The sequence below is a fragment of the Lineus longissimus genome, chromosome 1, assembly GCF_910592395.1.
Source record: "Lineus longissimus chromosome 1, tnLinLong1.2, whole genome shotgun sequence".
NCBI classification, from domain to species: domain Eukaryota; kingdom Metazoa; phylum Nemertea; class Pilidiophora; order Heteronemertea; family Lineidae; genus Lineus; species Lineus longissimus.
Genome location: NC_088308.1, coordinates 20,042,750 through 20,067,637, shown reverse-complemented (window position 1 = coordinate 20,067,637; position 24,888 = coordinate 20,042,750). Strand labels below are relative to the sequence as shown.

Below are 24,888 nucleotides of genomic sequence, written 5' to 3'. Positions count from 1 at the left end.
CACCATTTTCTGACTCAACATGCACACATTTGTCTGAGATCTAATAACCTGTGATTATTATGTCACGAGTACGGAGCACTTTTACTGAAACTGTTTATCCTCCTAAAGAGAGTCTCCATAAGAGGGAAGACAAGGCCAATCCACACTGTCAAGAGTGAAAGTGTGATGTGGACAAGCAGCAGGAAATCACACCCATAGTGCTCCATTTACTGTACCTGACTGCCCGGAGAAATCTTGACAGCAGAACAATCATACAATGAAAAAGAATCTTATTAATGTTTTGCCTTTTATTTATTAAAAAAACAATTGGAAGACATTTAAACTAAATGCAATTCGTACACAAATAGCTTTGAATGGTATAGTCAATATTGAGCTGAGAGCTGAGCGTCAATTAGGACATTCTTTAAATCTGCCGCAGTTGTTGCATATCAATAGGAACAAACCTGACCAGCACTATCACTAGATGACTGTCAATTATCCTCACATTTGAAGACACATCACCTGTGCCATAATACATCTCTGACAGAATGAGATGATTTTTTTGTTTGGAATGAACACATAAGTCGGATCTAAATGATCAAAATCGTCCACATAGTTCCAGTATTACATCAGTTCCTTGGAATTTGAAATCTACTGTCCCATCTTGGTCCTATCCATCCATAACTTTGACAGAATAACATATCGTTATGATTGATTTGGATTGAACACATAATTCTGATCTAAATGATCAAAATCATCAACAGTCTCAAGTGTTTGTTCTAGTATCACGTCATGGCCTAGGAACTTGAAATATCCGGAGAATTTCTTTCCTTTCAAAAACAGCGGGAACCATTGTTTATCATCTGGCCACATGGTGTCGTAGGGAATGGCATCAATATGATACCACTTTGGGCACATCTCTGCAAAGATTAAGAATGACATAAGCAATTTTCACTATTTTTTACTGTTCAGACAAGTCAAGAGCTCTTTTATTTCCTACAACTTTTATTCAAAATTCGATATCAAACTACAGTATCAGGATTTTGATAGGGATAGGTAAAAAATGTGAATAACATACCTTCACTCTCCTTTGGGGTTCCAGAATAAACACCAGATGTAAATACGTGGACCTCCAACCACTGAGGCTCGCCAATAAACTCAAACTTCAAGATTCCAACTTGATTCAAGGAGTTCACCTTTAGGTTGTTCTCCTCATATAGTTCCCTGGAAAAGATAACCTGTACTTAAAGACTTCATCGTCAATCTGATAATGGAAGTAGGCAGAGAAACAATTCATTTATGACAGACTTTAGGTGAACTCTTTCTCTAGTCTCTTCCACTTCATCATCACAAAGATGGATTTTGAGACAAATTTTACATGTTTCGAAGTTCAAGTGGGACAGACCTGATAGCACCTTGCATGATTGTCTCGCCAGGTTCCACCTTGCCTCCAAATCCATTCCATCGCCCTACTCCAAATCCTTTTTTCTTCATTCCCAACAGCACCCGACATTTGTCACGGATTAACACCAGCGTCAGTAACTTGTTTCTCATGATGCTTCGCCAAGTAAGTAGTTTCTGAAATTTTAAAATTACAATAAAACAAACTGCAGATTTTTTATATTTGTCCCCTTGGCTTAAGTTAATATGCCCTTTGGCCCTGGCGCTATCGAGATGATCAGATGTGGCTGTCGATATCCACTGGCTATGGCCACGCTGGTGATGCTGACGTATTTCACCACAAGGCATGAAAACTAGCTATGAACTCTAGCATGAAAATTATTCATTTTGAGAAAAGAGTGATGCGGTGATATGAAGATGAACTTTATCAGTCTACTTTGTTGTTGTTTACTACACACTGTTATAGTGTAAAATGTACAGTGTACATTATGTACAGAAGATACATGTGGATTTTTTGAAGAGCTACAGACCAATTTTATTTCCAAATAAAACGATTTTGTTTTATTTTTCAGTCACGAATTGATAAAAAATAGGGATGTCTAGCATTTATTAATGATTGATTTGAAAATACAGTCAAAAATAAATACAGAAAAAGCTCATAAGGGAATTGTATATTTTGGTCTGGGTGCAGGTTATTGTTTTTGAGTTTTCCAGAAAAACAGGGAAATGCCTTTCCAAATTCAAGGTGCATTTTTCCAAGTAAGCATCCTTTTGTGATAGTTAATTTTTATTTTTCTGATATATGCAAAAAGTATGGGTTATCCTTCAATAGTAGAACCGTTCTCAAAATCCTTGACCAAGTACAAAATGTGTAATGCCCCTGTCTAAAGTGGGCTTCACCTGTCATGATTGTGCAAAATGCACTATGATACTCTACTTCATGCATTGCATTGCATGTATGAATGTACATGATTGATGTACAGTACAGACCACAGTCATCATTCACCACCTGATGAAGTGCACTGCTGTGTCTCAACGAAATGTTGTACATTGGGTACAGTAATTGTACTAAATGAGGAAGACAACACAATCAGCAATGGCCTCTTCTTGTTGAGTCTCCTGGACATGATGGATGGACGAATGTCCGTGCATATTCAGATTATTCACTATTATTAATTATATCGCCATTGGATTTACGCCATGACTCATTGGCAAGAGAGAAGTCAACGATGTACACCTCACTCCTGAGGCCAGGTGCTAGAATATGCTGCTCTAGTAGTATGTTATGAAGTGCATTTATTTCACAGTGAAGTCGTATTTCGTTATGTTTGTACCTTTTCCAGGGAGCAATTGAACCAATGCAGGTGGATGCCGCCCCAGAAGAAAACGAAAACGTGGAGGAGGAACAATATTCAGTTGAAAATGTTACAATGGTAATGACACAGACATGTTCCATTTTCCGTATGCTTTACAAGTTACATAATATAACTGCAGGTTGTCTCCCAAAGCTGTTGGTTATGCAGTAATATTATTTTCACAATTAGCATGGTTGTCAAAATGACCAAGCAAGCTATTTACATAATCTTTCTAGTGTCTGGATAATATGTTCAAAAATATCAGTTTGACTGAATTATGCAACTATCCAGTTTGTACCTAGCGGTAAAATTCAGTGAATGACTGACACGCCATCAACCTTTTGTTTCAGGACTTGGAAGCCTATGGAGCTGGGTACAAAGGCCTAGCAAAGCTAAACCGGCTGATATACGTAGCAGATCATTGTCCTACTCTTCGAGTAGAAGCTTTGAGGATGGCTTTAGTTTACGTACAAACAACATTCAACACCAATATGTATCAGCAAATCCATAAGAAATTACAAGATGCTATCACAAGGTAGGTTGATTCATGAATCTGACCTGTCTGTTGGACCTGATAGCCAAGCAACAGTGAGCTGATGTCAATACTGCTGTCCAAAGATCAAATAAACCAGACCAATCTACATATCTTAACTACTAAGCAAATAAGAAGTAAATGGTATGTGTTTTTTTCTCTGCTTTCAGTTCCTCCATACTCCCTGATGCAGTAGCTGGCGTTCTACACAATTTACCGACCCTGGATTCTCGGTGGATAGAGGCAACGGAAAAGAAGGCAGCATACAAGTTAGAAAAACTCGATACAGATCTGAAAAACTATAGGAGTAATTCAATTAAAGAAAGTATTAGGTATGTAAGAGCAGGAATTCAATACCATCCCAGTGCCCCAGTGGTAATGATTAGTTGCTTCATGACTGGAAATTCCCAAGGTGCGAGACCTATTTGAAGCTTCTTCCAATATGAACGATTGGTCAACCATGTCACCATAAGCTGCCTTTCGCCAGGTTCCTTGCAATAGAGATTTGAGTTAATATCTTATTCTAAACCATTTTTTTCTACTTACCTAGGCGTGGCCATGATGACCTCGGTGATCACTATCTAGAATGTGGTGATCTTAGCAATGCAATGAAGTGTTATTCCAGAGCGCGGGATTATTGTACTAGTGCTAAACATGTAGTCAACATGTGTCTAAATGTGATAAAGGTAAGATGCCGTACCTTTCCGTGAGTTTAAGCTTAATATTGTAAAAGTGTCTTTGAGTTAGGTTAAGAATTTGAAAAGATTCAGGTTTCACAAACAGATGAAATTTAGCTCAGCATACATTTGTCTCTGCACGGTAATCATGTCACGGATGGGTGCTGTTCAGATAATTCTATTAGCCCTGGTTGCTTGATATTACATTTTTATAATGGCAGTCAAGTATTTCAGACTTCTTAAATTTGAATTATTTTTCACTATTTTTTTCAGGTCAGTGTGTACCTTCAGAACTGGTCTCATGTGTTAAGTTATGTGAACAAAGCAGACGCCACACCTGAAGTTGCAGAGGTAGGCTGATGATTCATTATCCTTGGTAAACTTAGAGTTAAACTTAAGTTTAGAACAGGTTCGTCTTCAGTGATGCTGTCTCTGGCTGACACCAGAAAAACGGTTACAGTAACCGTGGGACAGGAAAATGAATTTAAACCCAAGCGAACATCATAAGTAAACAAGTTTGATGCTTAAAAGTTAAATCGCTACGTATTTTGCAGCACCATGGCAAAGATGGCGGCCAGACTGTGCTCACAAAGTTAAAATGTGCTGCTGGACTGGCAGAATTGGCCATGAAGAAATACAAGTCTGCTGCCAAGAACTTCCTCCAGTGCAGCTTCGATCACTGTGATTTCCCTGAGGTGAGTCAGCAGTTGTTAGTTGTAAGTGAGTTAGGAGATATTGGAATTGATATATTTGGCACTACTAACGGTCCTATGGACGGGTTGTACATCTAAGTTTCCTTTGGCCTACGTTGTTAAAAGGTGAGAAAGCTGTGCAATAACTGGTGCCAGGTGCAGTATTTGCAAGGTGTTGATATATTTGCTGCAACCTCAAAGAATACTGGGTGACAGAAGTCAGGAATAGCTGTCCAATATAACATCTTCCATTTCAGTTGTTGTCTCCTAACAATGTGGCCACATATGGTGCTCTCTGTGCCCTTGCTTCCTTTGACCGACAGGAGCTTCAGAAGAATGTCCTTGCTAGTAGGTAAGTGAAATGAAAATGGCAATGGGGTGAATACTTTTTGAAATATTGAGTTGCGAGCAGGTATGCAAAGTTCAGAGGCGAAAGATGCCATTGTTTCCATTGAAGGATTTAGAGATTTATTAATCTGAATTCGTTTTGCTTGTGACCAACAATCCTGCTTCACATATCGCTCTTCTTTCAGCTCATTCAAACTATTCTTGGAATTGGAACCCCAGCTGCGAGATATAATCCATAAATTCTACGAGTCCAAATATGCATCCTGCCTGAAATTCCTTGATGAGATCAAGGACAACCTCTTGTTGGACATGTATCTTGCTGCTCACGTTAGTACGCTCTACACTCAGATCAGGAACAGGGCTCTTTGTCAGGTATGTGTAAGTTTAGGTTGTCTTCATGTTTACCAGTACTTCTGAGCAATTAGAAACTTTGTAAATGTACATTCTACCCCCAAAAGTCTCGGCTAAAAGTAAAAAAGTGGCGAATGTGGCAGTTTTTGAAGTGATGAACCTACAAAGGAACATCAGCGTTATGAAAACAGTTGGATCAAGTATTGCTTCATGCGGTCTTTAGAAGGAAAAGATAACTCAAAGGTGTTTATTTTCAGTATTTCAGTCCTTATCTATCAGCTGATATGAGGAAGATGGCTGGTGCATTCAATACAACCATCACTGCTCTGGAGGATGAAATCATGCAGTTGATACTTGACGGCCAGATCAACGCCCGGATTGACTCGCACAATAAGGTCAGTGGCTGTCATGAATTTCTACTCTGATTGGTGAAGAAAAGTTGCATAGCTCAGTTTGTTTGTGACTGAACTGCTACACCAAATGCCCTTTACCTGAATCTGTAGCATCTTCAGATATACTGCTGTGGGCTTCTCAGAATTTTATACCTTGAGAAAAAGATCTTACGGAGTGGTGAATGTGTGACCTGGTCTTTCATTCACATCCATGTAAAAATGAAAGTATTTTATGCAGTGATGATGATTTTGTGCGATCTCCACCTGTTTCAGATTCTGTATGCTAAGGATAATGACCAGCGAAGCACCACCTTCAAGAAATCTATTGATGTGGGATTGGAGCATCAGAGAAGAACTAAGGTTAATAACAATCCTTGGCTGTTGAATCATGTCTATCTACCTGTAAATACAGATTGTAATAAAACTTTGGCCATTGTGTCAGCTTATTCCCCATTTTGTGAAAACTTCCATGCCGAATTCGTGGCATTGGTCAGTGATCACTCCTCCTACCACTAACACATTGCTCCCATTTCTATGGGATGCTGCCACTATCGATGAGACAGCCAGTCCAAACTGTCGTGCAGGATACCCTGCAAAGAAACATCCCGGGAAGGAGGACAGCGATTCAAATTGATCCGTTTTTCTTGCAGGCTTTGATTCTCCGGTCAGCCATGTTGAAACACCAGATTCACGTCAAGGTATGCATCTGTTCTACTCAATTTAAATTTTTACTTTTGTCTTGAATTGTCTTCAATTTAAAGTCGTGGTCCTTCGCCAAAAAATTGAAAAAGGTTTGAAACGCATATCATGACAAAAATAATGAAAGTTATTTGCCTCTACATGTTTGCCATCGACCATTTGGGAATGTAATGTATTACCGCGGTATTTTATTTGCGTCTACATGTATGTAAGCAACCCGCTAGTGGCCTATTGACTAATGATCTTTTAACTGATTTCAGTGTCCCCCAAGAGATGGTAGCAGCCAAGCTGTTGAGATGTCGATCGCGCCAGGAGGTGCCATGGCTGCCAGGAATTGAACACACTCCATCACATTTGCTGGGATCTTAATGTGCTTTGCTTCGTCGTCAGGAAATCTGGACTTAGCTTCGTTGGAAAACTGGAACTCATGACTCATCCTTCCTGTCTTCAACTATATTCGATGTCAGCTTACGTACATGGGCTTAAGTCACAAAATGTGTCAACGATTTTGTCTATCCTGTACCGGTATTTGCTACAGTTGGGCATCTTATGGCCCAATCAGGAAATTGGCATGTGATGTGACATTTGCATTCATTTGGGACATTTGGACTTCATGCAACAATTCATTGTACAACATGTAACATTTTCAGTTTAACTGACATTAAGCAATGTGAAATCATCACATTGAAACAATAGATGTCCTGTTGGACCTGCAGATCTTTAAAAATGGAGCTTGTCAAATATTTGTTCTTGTGAGTGAGTAATTCAAAAGGAAAATTTCCGAGGAGTCTCTGTGTATTGCAATGGATTTGCCTTCTGAGTTCTGTGTGAACTGTTCATGCATTTTGGTCATTCACCCATTTCTAAAGGCAAAATATCTCTTGAAAATGGGGCTTCTGGCTGGTGCATTTCTGAAAGTATGTGCTTTGTGTCTCCACCTGTTTGAAAGGTTGATCTGACAGGGAGAACCATTAATCAGGTCTTTACTGTTATTGTTCATTTTGCTAGAATAGTTAATGAAACACTGTACATTTCTTGTATGATAATGTTGAAATAGAAATTCATAAAAAAAGGCTTGTTTTGTTCAAGTTATTATGTCTCTCTCTAGACAGTGTGGCAGCTGGTTTGGTCAAGACCTGATGGAACCTGCCAGAAGTATTCTCAAGTTCTGGATCACTTCTATTCTAGTTCTAAATGGGAGGAGTACAAGGACGAATAATGAGACAATGAACAATGGGTGATATGAATAAAGACTAGCAAATGCTTTTATCTAAATCTCCATGTACATTTACACTAGGCCTTCCTGTACAAAACCAGAGTAAAAGCATTTGCTAGTCTTTATTCATATCACCCATTGTTTCATGAAGACTGCTATGTTGTCACATGCCGCTCTATTTTCCTGCAGTTCAATACAAGAGGAAGACAAGTCCCCATTAGACCCCCCCCCCCCCCCCCCCCCCAACACATACAGCGAATTGATCAGGAGCCTTGACCACCAAATTTTTGCATCTTGTCAAGATTCAAAAAGATTTAAAGCCACGGCCCATGCGGAATTAGTTCATTAAGGTTTATAAGGTTTCAAAAAGCGACTAAATCCCAAAACCAGCCAAAAATGAGCAAAAGTGGCTTCAAATTCAGCATTCCAAAGATCAGTGATGATAACAAGAATAACGAAACTTATCAGGTGAGGCGCTGATCATATTAAATACAGTTAATTCGCCTGAACTTGCTTTGTTACTCTGTAAACCGTTGATTTCCGTGGTAAAAAAATAATGAAAATCTGGTCGTTGGTTGTGTCGGTTCAGTTTATCAATTCTCAATTTGCCGATGTCTTCACTCTGTCGAATTTGCTTTGATTTTTGAAATTGCTTTATTCAAGCGTGTGTGAGAGAGGACTGACCCATCTATGTAACCTGAAGGGATGAAAGACATTCCACAGAAATGCCTACTTAAACGGGCCCAAGGCTCCCATATATTTAGGCTCTCTCGACTCCTGTTTCATTTTTTCATGGACGATCATGAGAGAAAACATGATATTGATAATGACGCCAGTCTTTTTTCAGGTGTCAACATTGTTTAAGGCTCACAAGTTAGCAAAACAAAATGTCTCTCTTGAAGATGTACCATCCACTTCAACTTCTGCAGCATCTTCCAAACCACAGGCAATGCCAATCCCAGCTTCAACAACGGCAGAAACATCAGGGGTCAAATCTGTGTCTGACAGGACACCTCGTGAACAATCGAGTGCTCTGAGTGAAGCACCTGTAACAGTTTCTGGGAATAATGCTGAAAAAACCATAAATACTTCAAAAGCAGCTGTACAGTCTGGGTCAACTTGGAAACAAACTGAACCAACAGCATCCACATTTCCAACTGTTAGAACTGTTCCAGTTGGAAAGACGGAGTAAGTTCATTCTTGGACATAGTTTAATTTAAAAGCGCTGAACATATTCGGTTTAGTACTGCTTAGAAGTTGGTGTATGTATAAGTTAATGTATCTGCAGTCCGAGCACATCTTTACTGAAAAATGTGAAAATATGTCTCAAAATCACTTTTTGTAATTGATATCTTATCAGACCTTTAAGAAATTTCATCTTCTCAGTTTTAGACTCTTCAGGTGCCAGTTTTTGTACACTGCTCATTGATGTTTCAGAGACCAGCTGCTAAAAGTAACACCTGGTACTACATTGAATTCAATCATGATAAACCCAAGACAGGTAAATGAACTTTGTTTGTGATATATGTGATCATTGATTACAATTCAAACTTCTGCGTTAGGCAAAGACTTTAGTAAAGAAATTATTGGCCATGATACTTGGTGCCAACTACGGTCCATTGATATGCAGCAAACCTTACAGAAGAGGACTTGTTTCAGTTGCTATGGTCATTGTATCTGCAGCACAGTTATTTTGTATTTTGCTGCTGCACCATTTGTAATCAGTTTTTACAAATACGTACACCTCAACTCATGTTGTTGAAATAAAAAAAATTTACCTTTCAGAAAGGGAATCCAATCATAAAGTTTATCCGCAATCAGCCATGGCAGTATGGTGACTGTGTACCTGATTATGTGCTTGGAAGATCCACATGTGCTCTGTTCCTCAGGTATTGTCTTTGAGTGGAAGTTACTTTGTTCACCCGTTGAGGAAACTTCAAGAAGTTTTGACAGTTTATCAAATAGTTTGAAAAGAGCAGTCTATCATTTATCAAGTTATAAATTAAGGACACTAACACTTGGTTGGCATTACAATAACTAATCACAGTGTTGTGGTTTCATTTCAGTTTACGATATCACAGCCTGCACCCTGATTACATCCATGGCAGAATGAAAGATTTGGGGAAGAGTTTTGACCTGAGGATTCTGCTGGTTCAGGTCGATGTGGTAGGTTCCTGGATCACTCTCAAAATGGATGTTTGAACTAGAGATTCTGTTTAAGGAATGGTGGATGTCACTGCAGTAATTCTGCCATTATTGATGAGCCAGGATTGTCTTCAGACAGGGCTGAAATACGAGTCTATCGGAGTGTGTAATTTTCCACGACAGCAAAGAGCCTCCTGTCGAAGAATTAAACCCACCAAATGTTTTTCTTATTTCTACGGAATTCAATTTTGTCTTTATCATTTCAGCAAGACCCTCATCATGCCCTAAAAGAACTAGCTAAGATTTGTATCTTATCTGACTGCACTCTTATGCTGGCCTGGAGGTAGGGGATTTTTCCTCTGTCTTTATTGCTACCTGTGACAGCCCATCGAACACTTCATGTATGAATAGTGAAGTGGATAAGACCAGTGTGTATGAAATAGAGATTGGAATTTCTTTCCTCTGATGCTGTGGGCAGGATTACCAGTTGGGCCGACTCTCTCTGATAGCGTAGTTTTCCTGGGAGTTTTCAATCACGTGGTGTTGTCTATGATGCTTATAACATCATCATGTTGAATTTTTATATCCCTCGGCACAATTTTATACATTATGAATAACAATTCCTGTATAATCCCCCTGAAGATAAGTTTTACTCTCGTCCTTGCATTATTTTAGTGCTGAAGAGGCTGGGAGATACCTGGAAACATATAAAGCCTATGAAAGTAAACCGCCAGAACTGTTAATGGAGAGGACTGATCAAAACTACCAGGCTAGGGTGAGTACCTAAAGCACTGGATCAAATACATCTCTACTATTAAATCCATTGTACCATTTGCAAAAAAGAACAATAAGAAAATGTTTCATCAATCTTTTTTTGCAGATAACAGAGTGTCTTACTACAGTAAAGTCAGTGAACAAAACCAATGTGATAACATTGCTGGATGCTTTCAAAGTAAGTCAGCGTAGTTAATTTTTTGTTGGGCAACCTATTTTGTGAAAATTTGCACAGATAATCTTTGAAAGAAGGACTTTTCTTATAAGAAGGATGTTGGAGAAAATGTTGAGAATAGCTCTATTTAATTGGCAATCAGAACGTAGTTTTGGTGTCTGTCAGAATAATCGAAAATGTCAAAAGTTTATATTCCATTGGCCATCTGAAGGCACTTTGGCATCCATCAGAAAAATCTCCGAGATTTAGTCTTTGTGAAACAAAATTTTCCAGAAATTTCCAATAATCTGCTTTGCTCTTTCAGTCCTTTGAGAATATAAGCAAAAGTACTGTGGATGATTTATCTATTTGTCCAGGATTTGGTCCTCAAAAGGTTAGCAATCTTTCCATTTTTGACTAAAATATCATATAAAATGTGTCCTGAGGCTGGCAAAATAATTAATAATTGTCACAGCGTAATTAGAGAAGTAGAGTACTGAATTGACTGCTGCATGTCACACAAGAGTCCCGTAAATGAGCCAATAGGTCTTTCTGGATTGTTCTCATTTATTTCTGCCGAACCACTTATCAGATTGACTAATTCGAGTTTTCATAACGAGTTTTACAGAAGGTTTCTGAAAAAAATGAATGTATTACATTCATGTATATGTGTGTTGCAAATTTTACATTTCTATTCTTTGTTGCCTTTCAGGCCAGGCGTCTTCATGAAGTCTTCAGGACACCATTTTTGAAACCAAAACGAAAACCAGAAAATGAAGGTACAGCACATGATTTGAAGAATCAATTTGAAGGGTTGATTGAGCTCCTCCTGGTCCTCAGATTTGTCTATGGCTCAACCTTTGCAGCCTTGTAATCATAATGATGACTGTAAGCTTATCCAAAATACAGATGCTGCCTTGAGTCTTTTCTTGGGTCTGTTTAGTCTATTCCTGTGTATCCAAAGCATACATTTTTGCTGCTATGCTCGTAATGGAAAGGTCCAATGTAAGAACTTCCTGGATTTACAACCTTGAAATCCATGTTTTTCTGTTCTCCATTTCAGAGAGCCCATCAACATCTGAGCCAAAACAGAAGAAGACGTCCTGACCACAAGTTCAAGGATGTGATTCTTTAACAAGCGAAAAGGCACAATTAACTGGTTTCTCAGAGTAGCCTGATTAACTGGTTTCTCAGAGTAGCACTGAATACTGTGACACTTTCCCAGTCAACGCTGGCAATTAGTGGGACATTCTGGAGTGAAGCTCTTAAGGACAAGTCTAAGATTCATGTGACAAACTTTTGATTGTGACTACATGATCTCTTACTTCATGATGTCTGACTACAGGATCTCTACCACCAAGGTGAACAACCCACTCGGAGACTCATCTGTCAAGGTGATAATGCCAAGCAATCAGTTACATATCTCATGGCAGATACAGGACATTTTATTCCTCTAAAGGGCTCATCTTTGCCTGAGATAAGGATGAAGGACCAATGACGTTTGTTGGTACAATGAACACTGGATAGATGATTTTTCCAATATCTTGCTGAAGGGGTTATAAGATTGTAGAACTTTCTTTAATAAAAAGAGTGGAAACAAACTTACAGTGTTGACTTAACTAGAGCAGTCAGGTCTGGTACTATCTGGTTGTGACTGTCCTGTCTCTCTCTCTGTGTCAGCAACACAATGGAGTAGCAGCCAGTTAGGCAAGATTTTGTCTGGTTTTGACTGTCTCCTCTCTCCACACTGTTGACAAGCTGGTGGGACAGCTGAGTCTGATTTGGTCTGGTTGTGACTCTCGTCTCCTTCAGCGTGTTCGCAACACTGGAGCAGCATTCTAGCCTAATTCGGTCCGATTGTGACTGTCTTATCTCTCCTACTGTGTTGGCAAGAAGATGCAGCTAGGAGGTTCGATTTGGTCAAGTTGTGACTGTTTCAGAGAGTTGTGACATCTCTCTCACAGTTCCAATGGAACAACAGGGCAGCAAGACCCTATTCAGTCTAGTTTCTGTTGTCTCATCTCTTTGGGCATCTCCCTCACAGTTTCAGCCAATTCGGTCTGGTTGTGGCTGTCTCATCTCCCCATAGTTGGTGTAACCACGCCCTATTTGGCCTGGCCTGGTTCTGGCTGTCCCATTTAATTCACCCTGTCGGCGACACGGCAGAGCAACCATGCCATATTCGATCTGTACTGGTTGTGATGGACTCGTGTAAGAGTAAACTATCTGAGAGTTGTCAAACAATTTGGTCTGGTTGTGCCTGCATAACAGTGGAGGGTCTCGGTGTGGTTATGATGTTGTCATCTTCTCCATCATGTCGGCCAGACGATGGAGCTGCCTGGACCGATTCGGTCTGGTTGTGGCGTTCTCATATTTCTAATAGTTATGACCAAATGGTGGAGCAGCCAGCTCCGGTGCGGTCATGTTGTGACTGACCCATCTATATCACCATGTAGAGACTTGGTTTAGTAGCTGTCAGGCCAGATTTGATCTGGTTTCGACTGTCACATCACACACACCATGTTGGTAAGACGGCGGAGCAGCCAGGTCAAATACGGTCTGGTTGTGACTCATCTCTCTCTTCGAGTAGTGAAGACGGCAGGGTAGCCAGGCCCGATTCGGTCTGATTGTGATTGTCTCACCTCTTCCACAGTGTCGGCGACCCGGCGGGACAGACAGCAGGACATAATCGGGCTGGCTGTGACTGTCTCACCTCTCTCACCGGGTTGCCAGGTTGGCGGTGCAGGCAGTACGACATAACCAGGCTGGGTGTGGCTGTCTCATCACATGCACCGTCTTTAAAGGCGCCGGCGGGGCAGGCAGCAGGACATGATCGGGCTGGGAGTGACTGTCTCATCTCTCTCAGCGTGTTGACATGATGGCGGGGCAGCCAGAAGGACATAATCGGACTGGGTGTGACTGTCCTATCTCCTTCACCGTGTTGACAGAACGTGGGGCAGGCAGCAGGACATAATCAGGCTGGGTGTGACTGTCTCGTCTCTCTCAGCGTGTTGACATGATGGCGGGGCAGCCAGCAGGACATAATCGGGCTGGGTGTGACTGTCTCGTCTCTCTCAGCGTGTTGGCATGATGGCGGGGCAGCCAGCAGACATGACCGGACTGCGTGTGATTGTCTCATCTCCCTCACCGTGTTGACAGAATGTGGGGCAGGCAGCAGGAAATAACCAGGCTTGGTGTGACTGTCTCATCACATGCACCATGTTGACAGAACGGCAGGGCAGCCAGCAGACATGATCGGACTGGGTGGGACTGTTTCATCTGTCTCATCAAGTTGGCTAAACGATGGAGCAACCAGTTCCGATTGGACAAACTTACAGGTGTGCTCTCACCGTGTCGACGACACGGTTAGAGAGTTGGGATGTAGCTGCCTCCCAGTGTGAGTGACACGCCCATGTTTGGCTGGCTATGGCTGCCCCATGCACTATCTCCGCGAAACCCTGGGACAGTCAGTCCCTTTTTGGCCTGGCCTGGTCCCAGTGGTTTCATCTACCGGTATCCCAGCGTAGCAGTGATACGGTGGAGCAGCTTGGCCTGATTTGGTCTTGCTGTTACTGTCTCATATCTCTCAGCGTATTGGGGGCAGCCAGGTTCGATTCGGTCTCGTTGTGACTGCCTCGCCTCTCTAACTATGTTGGCAAGACAATGCAAATGCCAAATCGGTATGGTTGTGGCTGTACTACCGTGTTGTCTACCGCTGCTATCACATTTCTCTTACCGTTTCGGCCGTTTTGGTTGTCTCAGTGTCAGTGACACAGTGGATCAGCCTGGTCCGGTTTGACTGACAGTGACTGTCTCATCTCTCTCATCTGTTTGGGGCAGCCGGGTCAGATGCGGTATTATTGTGACAGTCTCGCCTCTCTTACCGTGTTGGTACGACTTGGCAGATGCTGGGTCCAATTCGGCATGGCTGTGACTGTCTTATCCTTTTAGCGAGATGGCAGGGCAGCCGTTCCGATTCGGTTTGGTGGTGACTGTCTCGCTTCTATAACCCGATTGGCTCTACTGTGGGACAACCATATACGATTCGAACTGGTTATGACTACTTAATCTCTCTCAGCGACACGGATAGAGTGTTGTGACCTGGCTGCCCAATCGTGGGAGTCATACGCCCATTTCGGTTTGGCTGAAGATGTATAATTTCTCTCACTATCTCGGCGAAACACAGGGGAGTCAGTCCCCATTCGGCCTGGCCGAGCTGGTGAAATGGTGGAGCAACTTGGCCCGATTCGGTCTTGTTGTGACTAAGACAACTTTGGGGGAAACCAGGCAATATTCACTCTGGTTAAGACCGCCTCATCTCTCTCATCGTGTTGACAAGACTTGGTGCAGCCAAGTCCGATTCGGTCTGGTTGTGGCTGCCCCATCTCTCTCACTTTGTAGGTGACACGAAGGACCAACAGCCAGGTAGGATTCACCCTGGTTGTGATAAAGACCATCTCTCTCACTGTGTGGAGCTGCCAGATTCAGTGTCGTGGTGGCTGTATCATGTCTCCAACAGTATCGGTAAGACGCAGGTAGCCACGCCCCATTCGACCTGGCCTGGTTCTGGCTGTCCCATATACATTTCACCCTATCGACGACACGGTGGAGCATCCAGCTGGTCATAGTCGATCTGGTTGTGACTTTTCAGGGCAAGACGTCAAGTTTTCAGAGGTGCTGTCCCACCGCGTGAGTCCGGTTGCGCTAACAGGAATATCGAGTATCCCAGTGTGGTTGTGACTCTTCCCCACCATATCGGCCAGCCGCCATGGCCATACGCTCTGATTTTGGCTGTCTCATATCTCTAACAGTTTTGACCAAACGGTGGAGCATGCAGCCAGCATCTGTGCGGTCTGGTTGTGACTGACCCATCCATATCGACGTGAACATAGCACGGCGAAACCCATCGTGTCGGTGACATGGTTTCCTAGCAGCCAGGTCCAATTTAGTCTGGTTGTGACCAATTCAACTCTCTAACCTTTCTGACGAGACGTGGGACAGCCAGGCCAGATGCGATCCGTTTGTGACTTTCTCACCGTGTTGGCAAGACGGCAGAGCGGCCAATTTCGTTTGGTCTTACTGAGACTGTCTTATCTCTGTAGTCCTGTTGAAAAAACTTTGGGGCAGCCTGGTCCAATTTGGTCTGGTGGTGACTGTCTTATCAGTCTTACCGTATTGAGGTCTGGTTGTGACTGTCTCGCCTCGCTCACCGTGTTGGCACGACGATGCAGATGCAATGTCGAATTCGGTCTGGTTGTGACTGTCCCATCTCTCTCGCCGTATAGGCGACACGATGGACCAGCAGTCAGAGCAGTATACGATTAGCAGTATACGATTCGCTCTGATTGTGGCTAATAGGACCATCTCTCTTACTTAGTTGGCAAGACGGATGCCAAGCTGCCAGGCGGATTTGGTCTGGTTGTAACAGTCTCCTTTGCCTGGATATCTCAGGCATGAAGTAACAGTAAAGTGGACTTTTTATGATATTACTGAGACGGGATAACTAGTTTCTGCCTGTTTTGCCCCTTAGATAATGAATGGAGATAATAAGGGGCACAATCTCTCAACACACAAGGCAGTTGCGACCATGTTGTATTCTAAACTGTATGGAGAAGAGTCACATTCCTTCGATACAATGACATCTTGTCCCATCGTCTCGAAATACTGAGGTCACAACTGTGGTTGTGTCTTTGTCTACAGGTCACTTGAACAGTACTCATGTATCATTATCAAATTAGACTTTGGCCTATATGATCAAGGCTCAAGCACTGTCTCCCCTTGTGCATGAAGTTGACTACAGATGAGACTGTATAATTGGTCTCTACATTTATTACCCTCTTGTCCCTCATACAGGGAGTTCTTGCTGGATCAAGACAGCTTCTTAACTCATGAGTCTTAATCACACTTTTTGAATTGTCAGGTGGGAACGTTTGACTAGATTGTGGTTAGACAGAGACAAGGTCACATCCTGTTAGCAAACAAGGCAGTTGTGACCATGTCATATTCCAGTCAGATTGGGGGAATTGTCACATCTGTCCCCGATAATGACACTGGTGGTGTCACTACTGTACATAGCCCTCCTTTCCCTTATCATTGATGCTGAAAGGGTTTGCCCAGTGAGTCCTTCATACTATAACAAAGAACTAAGTGACACTGCATTCCAGTTCAATTGAGACAGTGGGAGTGTGACTGTCACAACTTTGCTTAGTCTTACAAGAATGAAAGAAGAAGTGGAACCAAATTGAGATGCAAAACTTGTTTTCAACCAATAGCAGCTGTTTAGTTTTCTTTGTCACTTCCCAATACATATCATATTATGAAGTGCTTTCCCCTAAGAACTCTGAACTCCATCCTGGCCTGGCAGTAACATCTGCTTTTCTGTATGCACTTATCAGCTCTCTTTTGAATCACCAAAAGTCTGTTCATCAGTCAATTTCAAATTTGTCAGCAAACTGTCTTCCAATTTATCACGAAGTTCACGAGAAGCACCATCATCCTGTACATCTGTCTCTTGATCAAGTGTCTCATGACCACTAGATGTCCCTTCTTTCCTGTTGTCCTTCGCTTCAGTAGCACAACCTTTGTCTTCATCATCATCTCCTTCATCAGATTCTTCTTCATCTTCCACTTTGTCTTCTTCCTCATCTGTTTCTTCTTCTTCAGAACTGTAAAAGCAATTATCAGGATGCGTGAAATTACTCAAATGACAGGCATGTGGCATTTCTTCTTTCTTACCATCTTGCTCCAAGCTTTGCAGGTCGAGACAGACTGGTTTTGCATTTCACTATTGTCTGTGCGTTTTGTGAAATCTAAGTACATCTCTTATGGTGTCATTTAAGCTGATTTTCGGTGCAGCAGAAGATCAGGTACTTTTCTTTTTGCTGATATGAAAGATGAATGTGGGAATGCAAGGAAAACCTACCTCTCAGACTCCGAGGGTGGAAGAAGACCAACGTTTCTGTTTGGATTATAATTATCTTGTGTGAGATCTATATCTGTCAGATCTGTAATTGAAATTGATGAATATTAACAGTGGGCAAAGAAGTTGCATTTAAACAATCACTTTGGACAGTCTGAATACTACCACTGCACCGACCAGTCATGCCATCGCAGATACATTTAATAAGTTGATATTGATTAAGGATGTTGGAGCACAAACTTTTTTCCCCAATTAAATAACTGTGTGTGTGCGAATGAAAAGTTCATTAAGTCCATTTATCTGTAAAGCTTTCTTCTTAGTATAGTCAAATATTCTAGCTAAAATAAAAGGATTCGATTTTGACTAATAAAGATTCTGCCAGGCAGAGAAAAATTCCACAGTTATTACTACCAACACCCACCCTCCAACTTTCCTTCTGCATCTTCCCTCTTTATCTGTTCGAGGTATGCTTCCTGGGCTTCCACTACTTCAGCCGATGTCGTACAGGCAGCATACTTGTCCAAAACTTCACGATTTACTTCAAAGAACGAATGTCCCCACTTGAACTGTCTGAGTAGCGTATCACCATGTTCCTTCATTCCAACAATGTAAAAAGTAGCTGCATACGCCTCAACACAGCTTAGTTTGCAGGGACGGCCGTAGTTGATAGGATTTACAGCAACTAGATATGGAAGTAATCTTGGATGGGTTCCTTTCATTCTCGCAAATGGTGTCTCCTCGAGCTTCGCCCAGGAACAATCTACAACAGCTATGCCCTTTTCTTCGACTATTTCTCTGAAATCACAAAAAAACAATTTACGTATAATATACTTTTGCTAAGATGTAGCTACTGGTAATATCAAGTATAGGGACACGAATATTAGCTCACTTTCTTACAAACATATAAACTCTCTCTGACAGGACGGCCAGCAGGGAATTGTCCCCAAAGTCAGATCCAAATTAATGACAAGTCAATTCCAAGAAACACCACAGAAAATACAATTTACCTCTCGGACTATCGTATTGCTAACCTACAAGTATGCAATGTCCACTGTTACTGAAGAACCTTTTGACGTCTCACTTGTTCCTGAAAAGAGCTTCTGTCTACCAGCCTTACAATACATAACATTTGCTGTGTGTCACAACTACAGATCATCCAGTGCTTTTTAACTGACAGTATTCTGTCATGATGTAAATGGAAATACCGTATGTACATGGTACTTCAACAAGATTGGAAATAGTTACCTGTCTTCAGGCGCCACACACTTGGTTCCAACAGGTGATAGAATAAGGCCACTGAATCGTTGCTGTAGTCTAAGAGTTGAAACATAGCCTAAACGTGCCAGCTTTCTTCCCGAGCATTTCTTTGGATCACAATGTTCCAGATCCCACATGGCAAGTGGATATGGCACTTTGTATTTATCTGAAGTTTTGTCCCAAAGTTCTGCTTCACCTGCAAGTACAAATAGGTAACTGATTTCACTTTGAATCGAGATCTAATCTAAAAGTCATCTATTCCCATCTGTGAACTGGCACATAATTCTCTGACAAAGGTGACAGTTACTGTCATGACATTAACAGTAGCACAAGACCAGAAAATACCACCTAGGCTGGGTAAAGGGACCTATTGTCGTACCGCACGCTCCATCTCTCCCAGCTGCAGTAAACCTATCTTCATTATCTCTTTCTCGCCTGCGATTGTCTTTCTCATCAATGCCATGTTGATTTTTGCGGTCACGATCATCACGTCTGTGTTTTGCTGCTCCATGGCCGTGATGCCCTCCTCGATGCCCTTTCCCATGATGATGACCGTGGCCGTGGGACTCCTCCCTGTGAGATTTTCCACTTTTGCCCATTCTATATGATATAGGCTTTGTTGTAAAATGATCTTTGGTAATTATCCGTGTCTATAGTCAAAGAAAAAGCGACAAAATGTTAAAATTTTATCGTATCCAAAATTTCATTTTCATGGAGGCTGCCATTTTGACCATCACGTGATCTATACTTTTTGAACCCAGGTGTGGGTGCTGTACATTTGTGCTCAACGTTTGATACGACATAGACAACGTAGAGACGAGGTGAACGTACAAATCAACATGGCTGTCAACAGCAGAAGCAAAATATTTTTGGAGATATTTCCAGCACTTTTCTATGGATTCACATTGTTTTTTGGTAAGATTTATATGTAACCATGGTTATTGCTAGCCTTAGATTTGTGTAATTAGATCCATAACCTGAAGCAGTGAAATATTTTGCATTTAAAAGGGTTTTTTGGAACATCCATAGTAAAGCTGAACCTGGTGCTGATAGCTAAATGCATCATAGCATGCACAAGTGCCTGGGATGAAAATGAGATTTTGAACAAATTGATATAATTTTTTGTAGGTGAATTTGCCATTGCTGCTGAGATGACTATGAAGATAATTGATGGACCTTCATCAAATTCGGCGTAAGTATTTAGTCACAAGGTTGGCAACCAGTTTTGATGGTTTTTGGTGTTCTTAGAGGCAGACTTAAGAAGACTTAATCAAAAAAAATCTGATTCTTATCAGATGCCTTGTATTTAAAATGTGTAATATATTTTTTAAATAAACTTTTGCCGTATATTTTAATTCACTTTCAGCTATCAAAACAATTTCAATGCTGGCTATGCAGAACAATCTAATACTCCTTCCCTAAAAATGAGAGTAAAGCCAACCAAGTTCTCAGGGCCACCACATCTTCAGAGACTCATGGGAAAATGCTTTTCTAAAGTGGATGAGTCGTAAGTCAGATTGTCTTGTGTAATCTGTGTACCATGTTCAGATTTCTTGTATTGGAAATGACTGCATCCCACTGTCATGACTGATCTTCCCACTTTTCTATAATTCCTCCAACGTTACAACTTCTGATACATGTAAGAAAATTCTTCCTCGGAGTTATGTCTGATACTAGCATTCTATAAAGTAAGGTCTGTTGAAATGTATGTTTGTTTGCACTACTTAGCAGAACTGAACTCCTATCGTAATGTTTGAGCAACATGTGTAACTCCTTCTATAAATCTTTCTTTCAGATATCGTTACGAGTTTTGTCCCTTTGTCAATGTGACTCAATATGAACAAAGTATACGATGGAATCCTTACAGTGGAATATTGGGGTAAGTCAGTGTGGTTATTAGCAAGTTGGCCTCTAGTCTCTGCTACATAGAAGCTTCAACCAAAAAACACACAAAAATTTGTATCAAACTTCCCGAAAAAGGAGAATAATCGGAGCGTTTGTACATGTATACACAGTTAAAGTATTGAGCTAAGGCTGATAACAACATCTCTTTATTATCTTTTGAAGTGTATTTCAAGAGTGGGAGATCGTCAACAATACATTTGTAGCCATGGTGATGCGAGAGGGGGACACCTGTGGAAATACTTTTCGCTCAGTGAAAGTGAGTTCAGAATTTACTATCTTACGCAGGAGCTAGCTCACACTGTGTTTTCAAGTTAGTTTGTGCCATTTTTTGCCCAGTGATTCTGACTTCTGTAGAATGGGGGTTTGTCTATGAGGAAGCCATAGTTTGGGAGAGCCTAATGTATTAAGACAGTAGTTTTGGAGGTTATACAGTCTTTCTCCTTTGTTTGTGTCTACTAAATCTGATGGAAACAACCAAAAAAGCCATGCCCTAATTTGTTCTTGTGATGAGATTAAAAATAATAACTCCTCTTGCAGGTTATACTCCAGTGTGGCAAGAAACATGAGATTGGTGCAGTCAACGAGCCCCACACATGCCAATATGAGATGATCTTTAGATCTCCTCTAGTCTGCCACAATCATTCAACATTAGTTTACCCTACTCTCAGTGAAGATCTAAGAACTAAATGGGACTTTTTGGAGACACAACTTCATGACGAGGAAATTACGAAGAAGGTGAGTTGGGTCAGTCTGTGCCGAGTAATTCTAAGTCCGTAAAACAATTAAGAAAATTTATATGTTTCAAACTTGTGAACCTTACAATATTGAAAGACATGTTGATAAGATTATGTGTCTGTTTCAGGGGTACGATAAAAAGCTGAGGAAGATCTTTGAAGAAGTTGGATATTGTCTTCCTGTTACCTTGAAAGAACAACTTGCTAAAGAAGCGGTGGAAAATGAGCAGAAGGAGGAGAAGAAAGCAAATGGGGAATTTGAAACGTTAGAGAAATGTACAGCAGTATGTAATTTGACATATCACTTTCTGATCTTTGGTCGCAAGTGTTATCTTTACCAGTGTGTGATTCAGATCAATAATAATATATAATTTATGGGCCACCAGATAAAAGACTTGGCGGAATTGAGGGCCCCACGAGGGTAACTGCTTATGAAAGCATATGATTTTCTGTTTTCAGGAATATCAAAAATTACGTTCCGAGATAGAAGGCTTGCGGACCATCTTGCAGCTTAGCAATCCACAGTCAAGTAATGTTATGGCATGTAAGTATAAAATGTTAAGGTATGTTTAGTTGGCTAATACATTTCTGCACAAAAGTCCAGACCTATTACAACCTGCCCAGAAGGTTAAAAAGATATTGAGTGATATGGGTTAAAATCAGTGTCAAGGAAACTAAAAAAAGGGTTGGTCTTCCATTACTTTGGTCAGAAAATCATTTTTTTGGGAGTCTTACTTATTCTTTCAATATCAAATTTTCTTAAAACTATATTAATATACCTGGATTCACCTACTTTCTTTCTCTAGCTAATACCTCCACTGGTAATACCTAATGCCCCAAAACGTAAGTCAGTCATAACTGTCATTGGCTACCAACCGCATGTGATATCCTTATAGCAAGCTACATGTGTATTTGTGCTTCATCTGTGCATGTTTTCATTGCATGATCGCATCATATTTTCCTTTCCATTTACATGACATGATAGCATTTAGATCAGTGACTGTTCCAAGTATTTTCTACATACTGGTGTGATATACTAGTACCAATTGTGACGTGTACATGTATGTTCTGTTTCTTTTAATATATGTGCCAGTATGATCTCAAAGCTTTGCCATTACAAAACTGCTTTCAAGCGGCAGATTTTTCATTTTGATTCTGAGAAAACGGAATCAATTTCAATCGCAGCAATCTAGAGGAAGTCTGCTCAAAGCGCTACTTCTCCTCCAAATGCTTTACCGAACAGCTTGTTATTCAGACTTCCGTTTCATCATCATCCCCCTGTTCGTTGACCTACATTACACCAATTCTTGCTCAATCCCTAAAAGAGGAATTCCTCCAAGTAATGGTGGCACCACTCAAACTCATATTTCTCACAGTATCATCGGGAAACATGGCTATAGCTCATCTTTGTTGCTTCTGCTGTCTGTGGACAACAATCATTACAGAATTTTAGAAGCTCCGAGCCCCTCAAGTACAGAGTACACTCTAACTGTTTGGTTTACCCATTAGGTTTTGTATAAACTGACAGTGTCATTGACACAATGCCAATGTCATTGACACATTTACTGAGTGACGTTGTGATGTTTTGTCCTGATAATATGACTATCCTTGTCATCTGGCCTTTTTTCTTTGGCTGATGTAAAAGGGCACATATTGAGCATTTTGCTGGTGCAATTTGAATATTCAATGAACAAATTGTCAAATGGCTGAGAATACATGTACTGTCAATAGTACTGTGCATTCCAGTTTTAACATGGTTTAACATGATTTAACATGACTTTGGTTCTTTTGATTTCAGATTTTGAGGAGCATTTCAATATGACTATTGGAGGACACAAGAACACTGGGACAGTTGCCGCAAGGAACGATGATCATGCAATGCAGATATACGAAGGGGATGAAGACCTGTGAAGAATAAGACATCATTTGTAAATCTAGTTGGACTAAGCTTTATAATGGAGAAGCGGTTCCTGGCTGGCTATAGTGAACAATATTTTGGACTTTTTACTCCTGAACTTAATGATGGAATTGCCTCTGAAGAGAAGGGGGGGGGGGCATAAGTTTCTCTAGTCTGTTTGACTGCTCAGTCTTCTTGATAACATTAATGATCACGTTTTGGTGAATCTCAAGTTTGTGTATTAATTTATAGAAATGCATTCCATTTATCATGATAACTGATTCAATAAACTATAAGGTGTAATAAATTTTGATAACTACTTTTATTTCCTTGTTCTTTCATTATATACAAACTTTTTGATTGTTCAATTCTAATGTTTCCACTGCACAGCCCACACTGCCAAAATGCCTCTACAGGGGTGGCTGGAGGACGAAGAGAGATCATGAATGTGGCCCTTAATCAACAGGAAACAGCTTGTTTTTTTAGTTTTAATCAGAAGGACGGTGACGATTCACAATCATCTCACAACAAGATGTGACTACTAGTAGCCAGTACAGGAGCAGAGAGAGGCCAATATTATTTGCCCTATCAATTTAGACATTGTTTGATAGATTGCATTCAGTAAAGACCAAGGTTGTCCAACTACATACACGCCCTTTGACCCGACTACCATGCATATTCAGGGCCATAGCTAGGTGATTTAGACCTGCTGATCGAGAATAGGCTATCTTATTGCCATTAGTCTCAAATCCGCATCCCTGGATGACACCCTCACCCTCTCAGAGGACATGGATCATTCGTAAGTGAAGGTTCTATTCTTGATTTACTTAAAGTTGGCAAACCACTCTGAATGTGATCTCTCCCTCCAACTCCCCCATGAGGGAGAAGGAACGATCCTCAATGACCAAGGGCAGCCACCCGAAGGCGGCACCCAAGGCCTGCTTCACGCTCAGGAGAGACCACTTTGACTCGTCATCGTGGTTTGTTGTCCAGGATCAGTTTTACCTGATGTCCTGGCGATACATACTATAGAAATGATCCCTAAAAGTATGATCTTACAGCAAGATGGTGATCTGGGGACGAAAAGAAAGCATTCCGCAAGTTGTTTGTGGTATTGTTCATATGATGTGTATGATGTTTTTGTAACTAAAACAAGAGTTTAGAATTATAAGGTCACATCTTTTCCCCCTACCATCTGAACCAGATATTGAACAAGATTCTTATGTATTGAAAAAGGAATATTTCGTGTTTCTTAAATTAAAATGATGTTGTCAATCGATTGCATTTGGACATTCCAGCGGTACTGCATTTTACCCGACAACGGAACAATGTGGACCTTATAGTACCAAAAGCGCATCCCAGGTGTCGCTACAACAAAGCCGCCGCCGGATAATTGGCTGTGCATATAAGGGATAATTTAGTAGCCAGTACAGGAGGAGAGAGGCCAATATTATTTGCCCT

At 41.0% G+C, this 24,888-nt stretch overlaps 5 protein-coding genes and 1 non-coding gene across 9 annotated transcripts; 3 read left to right on the top strand and 3 right to left on the bottom strand.

The window, feature by feature from the left end:
* Nucleotides 1–139: 139 nt before the first annotated feature.
* LOC135491053 (oxidized purine nucleoside triphosphate hydrolase-like) lies at nt 140–1,901 on the bottom strand. 2 transcript variants are annotated; one of them, XM_064776704.1, is made up of 4 exons: nt 1,817–1,856; nt 1,385–1,557; nt 1,058–1,203; nt 140–899 (listed from the first exon to the last, which is right to left on the bottom strand). In XM_064776704.1, exons 2-4 carry the CDS (start codon nt 1,531–1,533, stop codon nt 685–687), a joined length of 510 nt encoding a protein of 169 aa, XP_064632774.1. In that variant the 5' UTR covers nt 1,534–1,557; nt 1,817–1,856; the 3' UTR covers nt 140–684. The 2 variants fall into 2 exon arrangements, with proteins under 2 accessions (XP_064632774.1, XP_064632768.1); XM_064776698.1 differs by having other exon boundaries at nt 1,385–1,901.
* Nucleotides 1,902–1,985: 84 nt separating this feature from the next.
* Nucleotides 1,986–7,482, top strand: LOC135491037 (COP9 signalosome complex subunit 1-like). The gene is made up of 13 exons (XM_064776676.1): nt 1,986–2,139; nt 2,724–2,813; nt 3,086–3,270; nt 3,438–3,599; nt 3,818–3,953; nt 4,218–4,295; nt 4,499–4,639; nt 4,894–4,988; nt 5,170–5,356; nt 5,593–5,730; nt 6,001–6,087; nt 6,378–6,425; nt 6,687–7,482. Exons 1-13 carry the CDS (start codon nt 2,107–2,109, stop codon nt 6,762–6,764), a joined length of 1,458 nt encoding a protein of 485 aa, XP_064632746.1. The 5' UTR covers nt 1,986–2,106; the 3' UTR covers nt 6,765–7,482.
* Nucleotides 7,483–8,003: 521 nt separating this feature from the next.
* On the top strand, nt 8,004–12,316 carry LOC135495361 (DNA excision repair protein ERCC-1-like). Of its 2 annotated transcripts, none has more exons than XM_064783913.1 (11): nt 8,004–8,110; nt 8,490–8,830; nt 9,080–9,143; nt 9,428–9,531; nt 9,709–9,808; nt 10,054–10,130; nt 10,463–10,562; nt 10,668–10,739; nt 11,041–11,109; nt 11,428–11,494; nt 11,779–12,316. In XM_064783913.1, exons 1-11 carry the CDS (start codon nt 8,039–8,041, stop codon nt 11,820–11,822), a joined length of 1,110 nt encoding a protein of 369 aa, XP_064639983.1. In that variant the 5' UTR covers nt 8,004–8,038; the 3' UTR covers nt 11,823–12,316. The 2 variants fall into 2 exon arrangements, with proteins under 2 accessions (XP_064639983.1, XP_064640077.1); XM_064784007.1 differs by lacking the exon at nt 8,004–8,110 and adding an exon at nt 8,137–8,334.
* A 4,573-nt stretch (nt 12,317–16,889) lies between these two features.
* On the bottom strand, nt 16,890–19,614 carry LOC135491002 (18S rRNA aminocarboxypropyltransferase-like). The gene is made up of 5 exons (XM_064776618.1): nt 19,271–19,614; nt 18,880–19,087; nt 18,056–18,429; nt 17,638–17,719; nt 16,890–17,380 (listed from the first exon to the last, which is right to left on the bottom strand). The coding sequence occupies exons 1-5, from the start codon at nt 19,488–19,490 to the stop codon at nt 17,107–17,109; spliced, it is 1,158 nt and encodes a 385-aa protein (XP_064632688.1). The 5' UTR covers nt 19,491–19,614; the 3' UTR covers nt 16,890–17,106.
* Nucleotides 19,615–19,724: 110 nt separating this feature from the next.
* Nucleotides 19,725–23,740, top strand: LOC135491009 (N-acetylglucosamine-1-phosphotransferase subunit gamma-like). 2 transcript variants are annotated; one of them, XM_064776636.1, is made up of 10 exons: nt 19,725–19,806; nt 20,020–20,083; nt 20,258–20,398; nt 20,687–20,770; nt 20,959–21,052; nt 21,334–21,531; nt 21,659–21,814; nt 21,990–22,074; nt 22,337–22,373; nt 23,329–23,740. In XM_064776636.1, the coding sequence occupies exons 1-9, from the start codon at nt 19,731–19,733 to the stop codon at nt 22,360–22,362; spliced, it is 924 nt and encodes a 307-aa protein (XP_064632706.1). In that variant the 5' UTR covers nt 19,725–19,730; the 3' UTR covers nt 22,363–22,373; nt 23,329–23,740. The 2 variants fall into 2 exon arrangements, with proteins under 2 accessions (XP_064632706.1, XP_064632698.1); XM_064776628.1 differs by lacking the exon at nt 22,337–22,373.
* A 527-nt stretch (nt 23,741–24,267) lies between these two features.
* Nucleotides 24,268–24,484, bottom strand: LOC135499125 (small nucleolar RNA U3). Its single transcript, XR_010449245.1, has one exon. It is a non-coding gene; the product is annotated as a small nucleolar RNA U3 (small nucleolar RNA).
* Nucleotides 24,485–24,888: the final 404 nt, after the last annotated feature.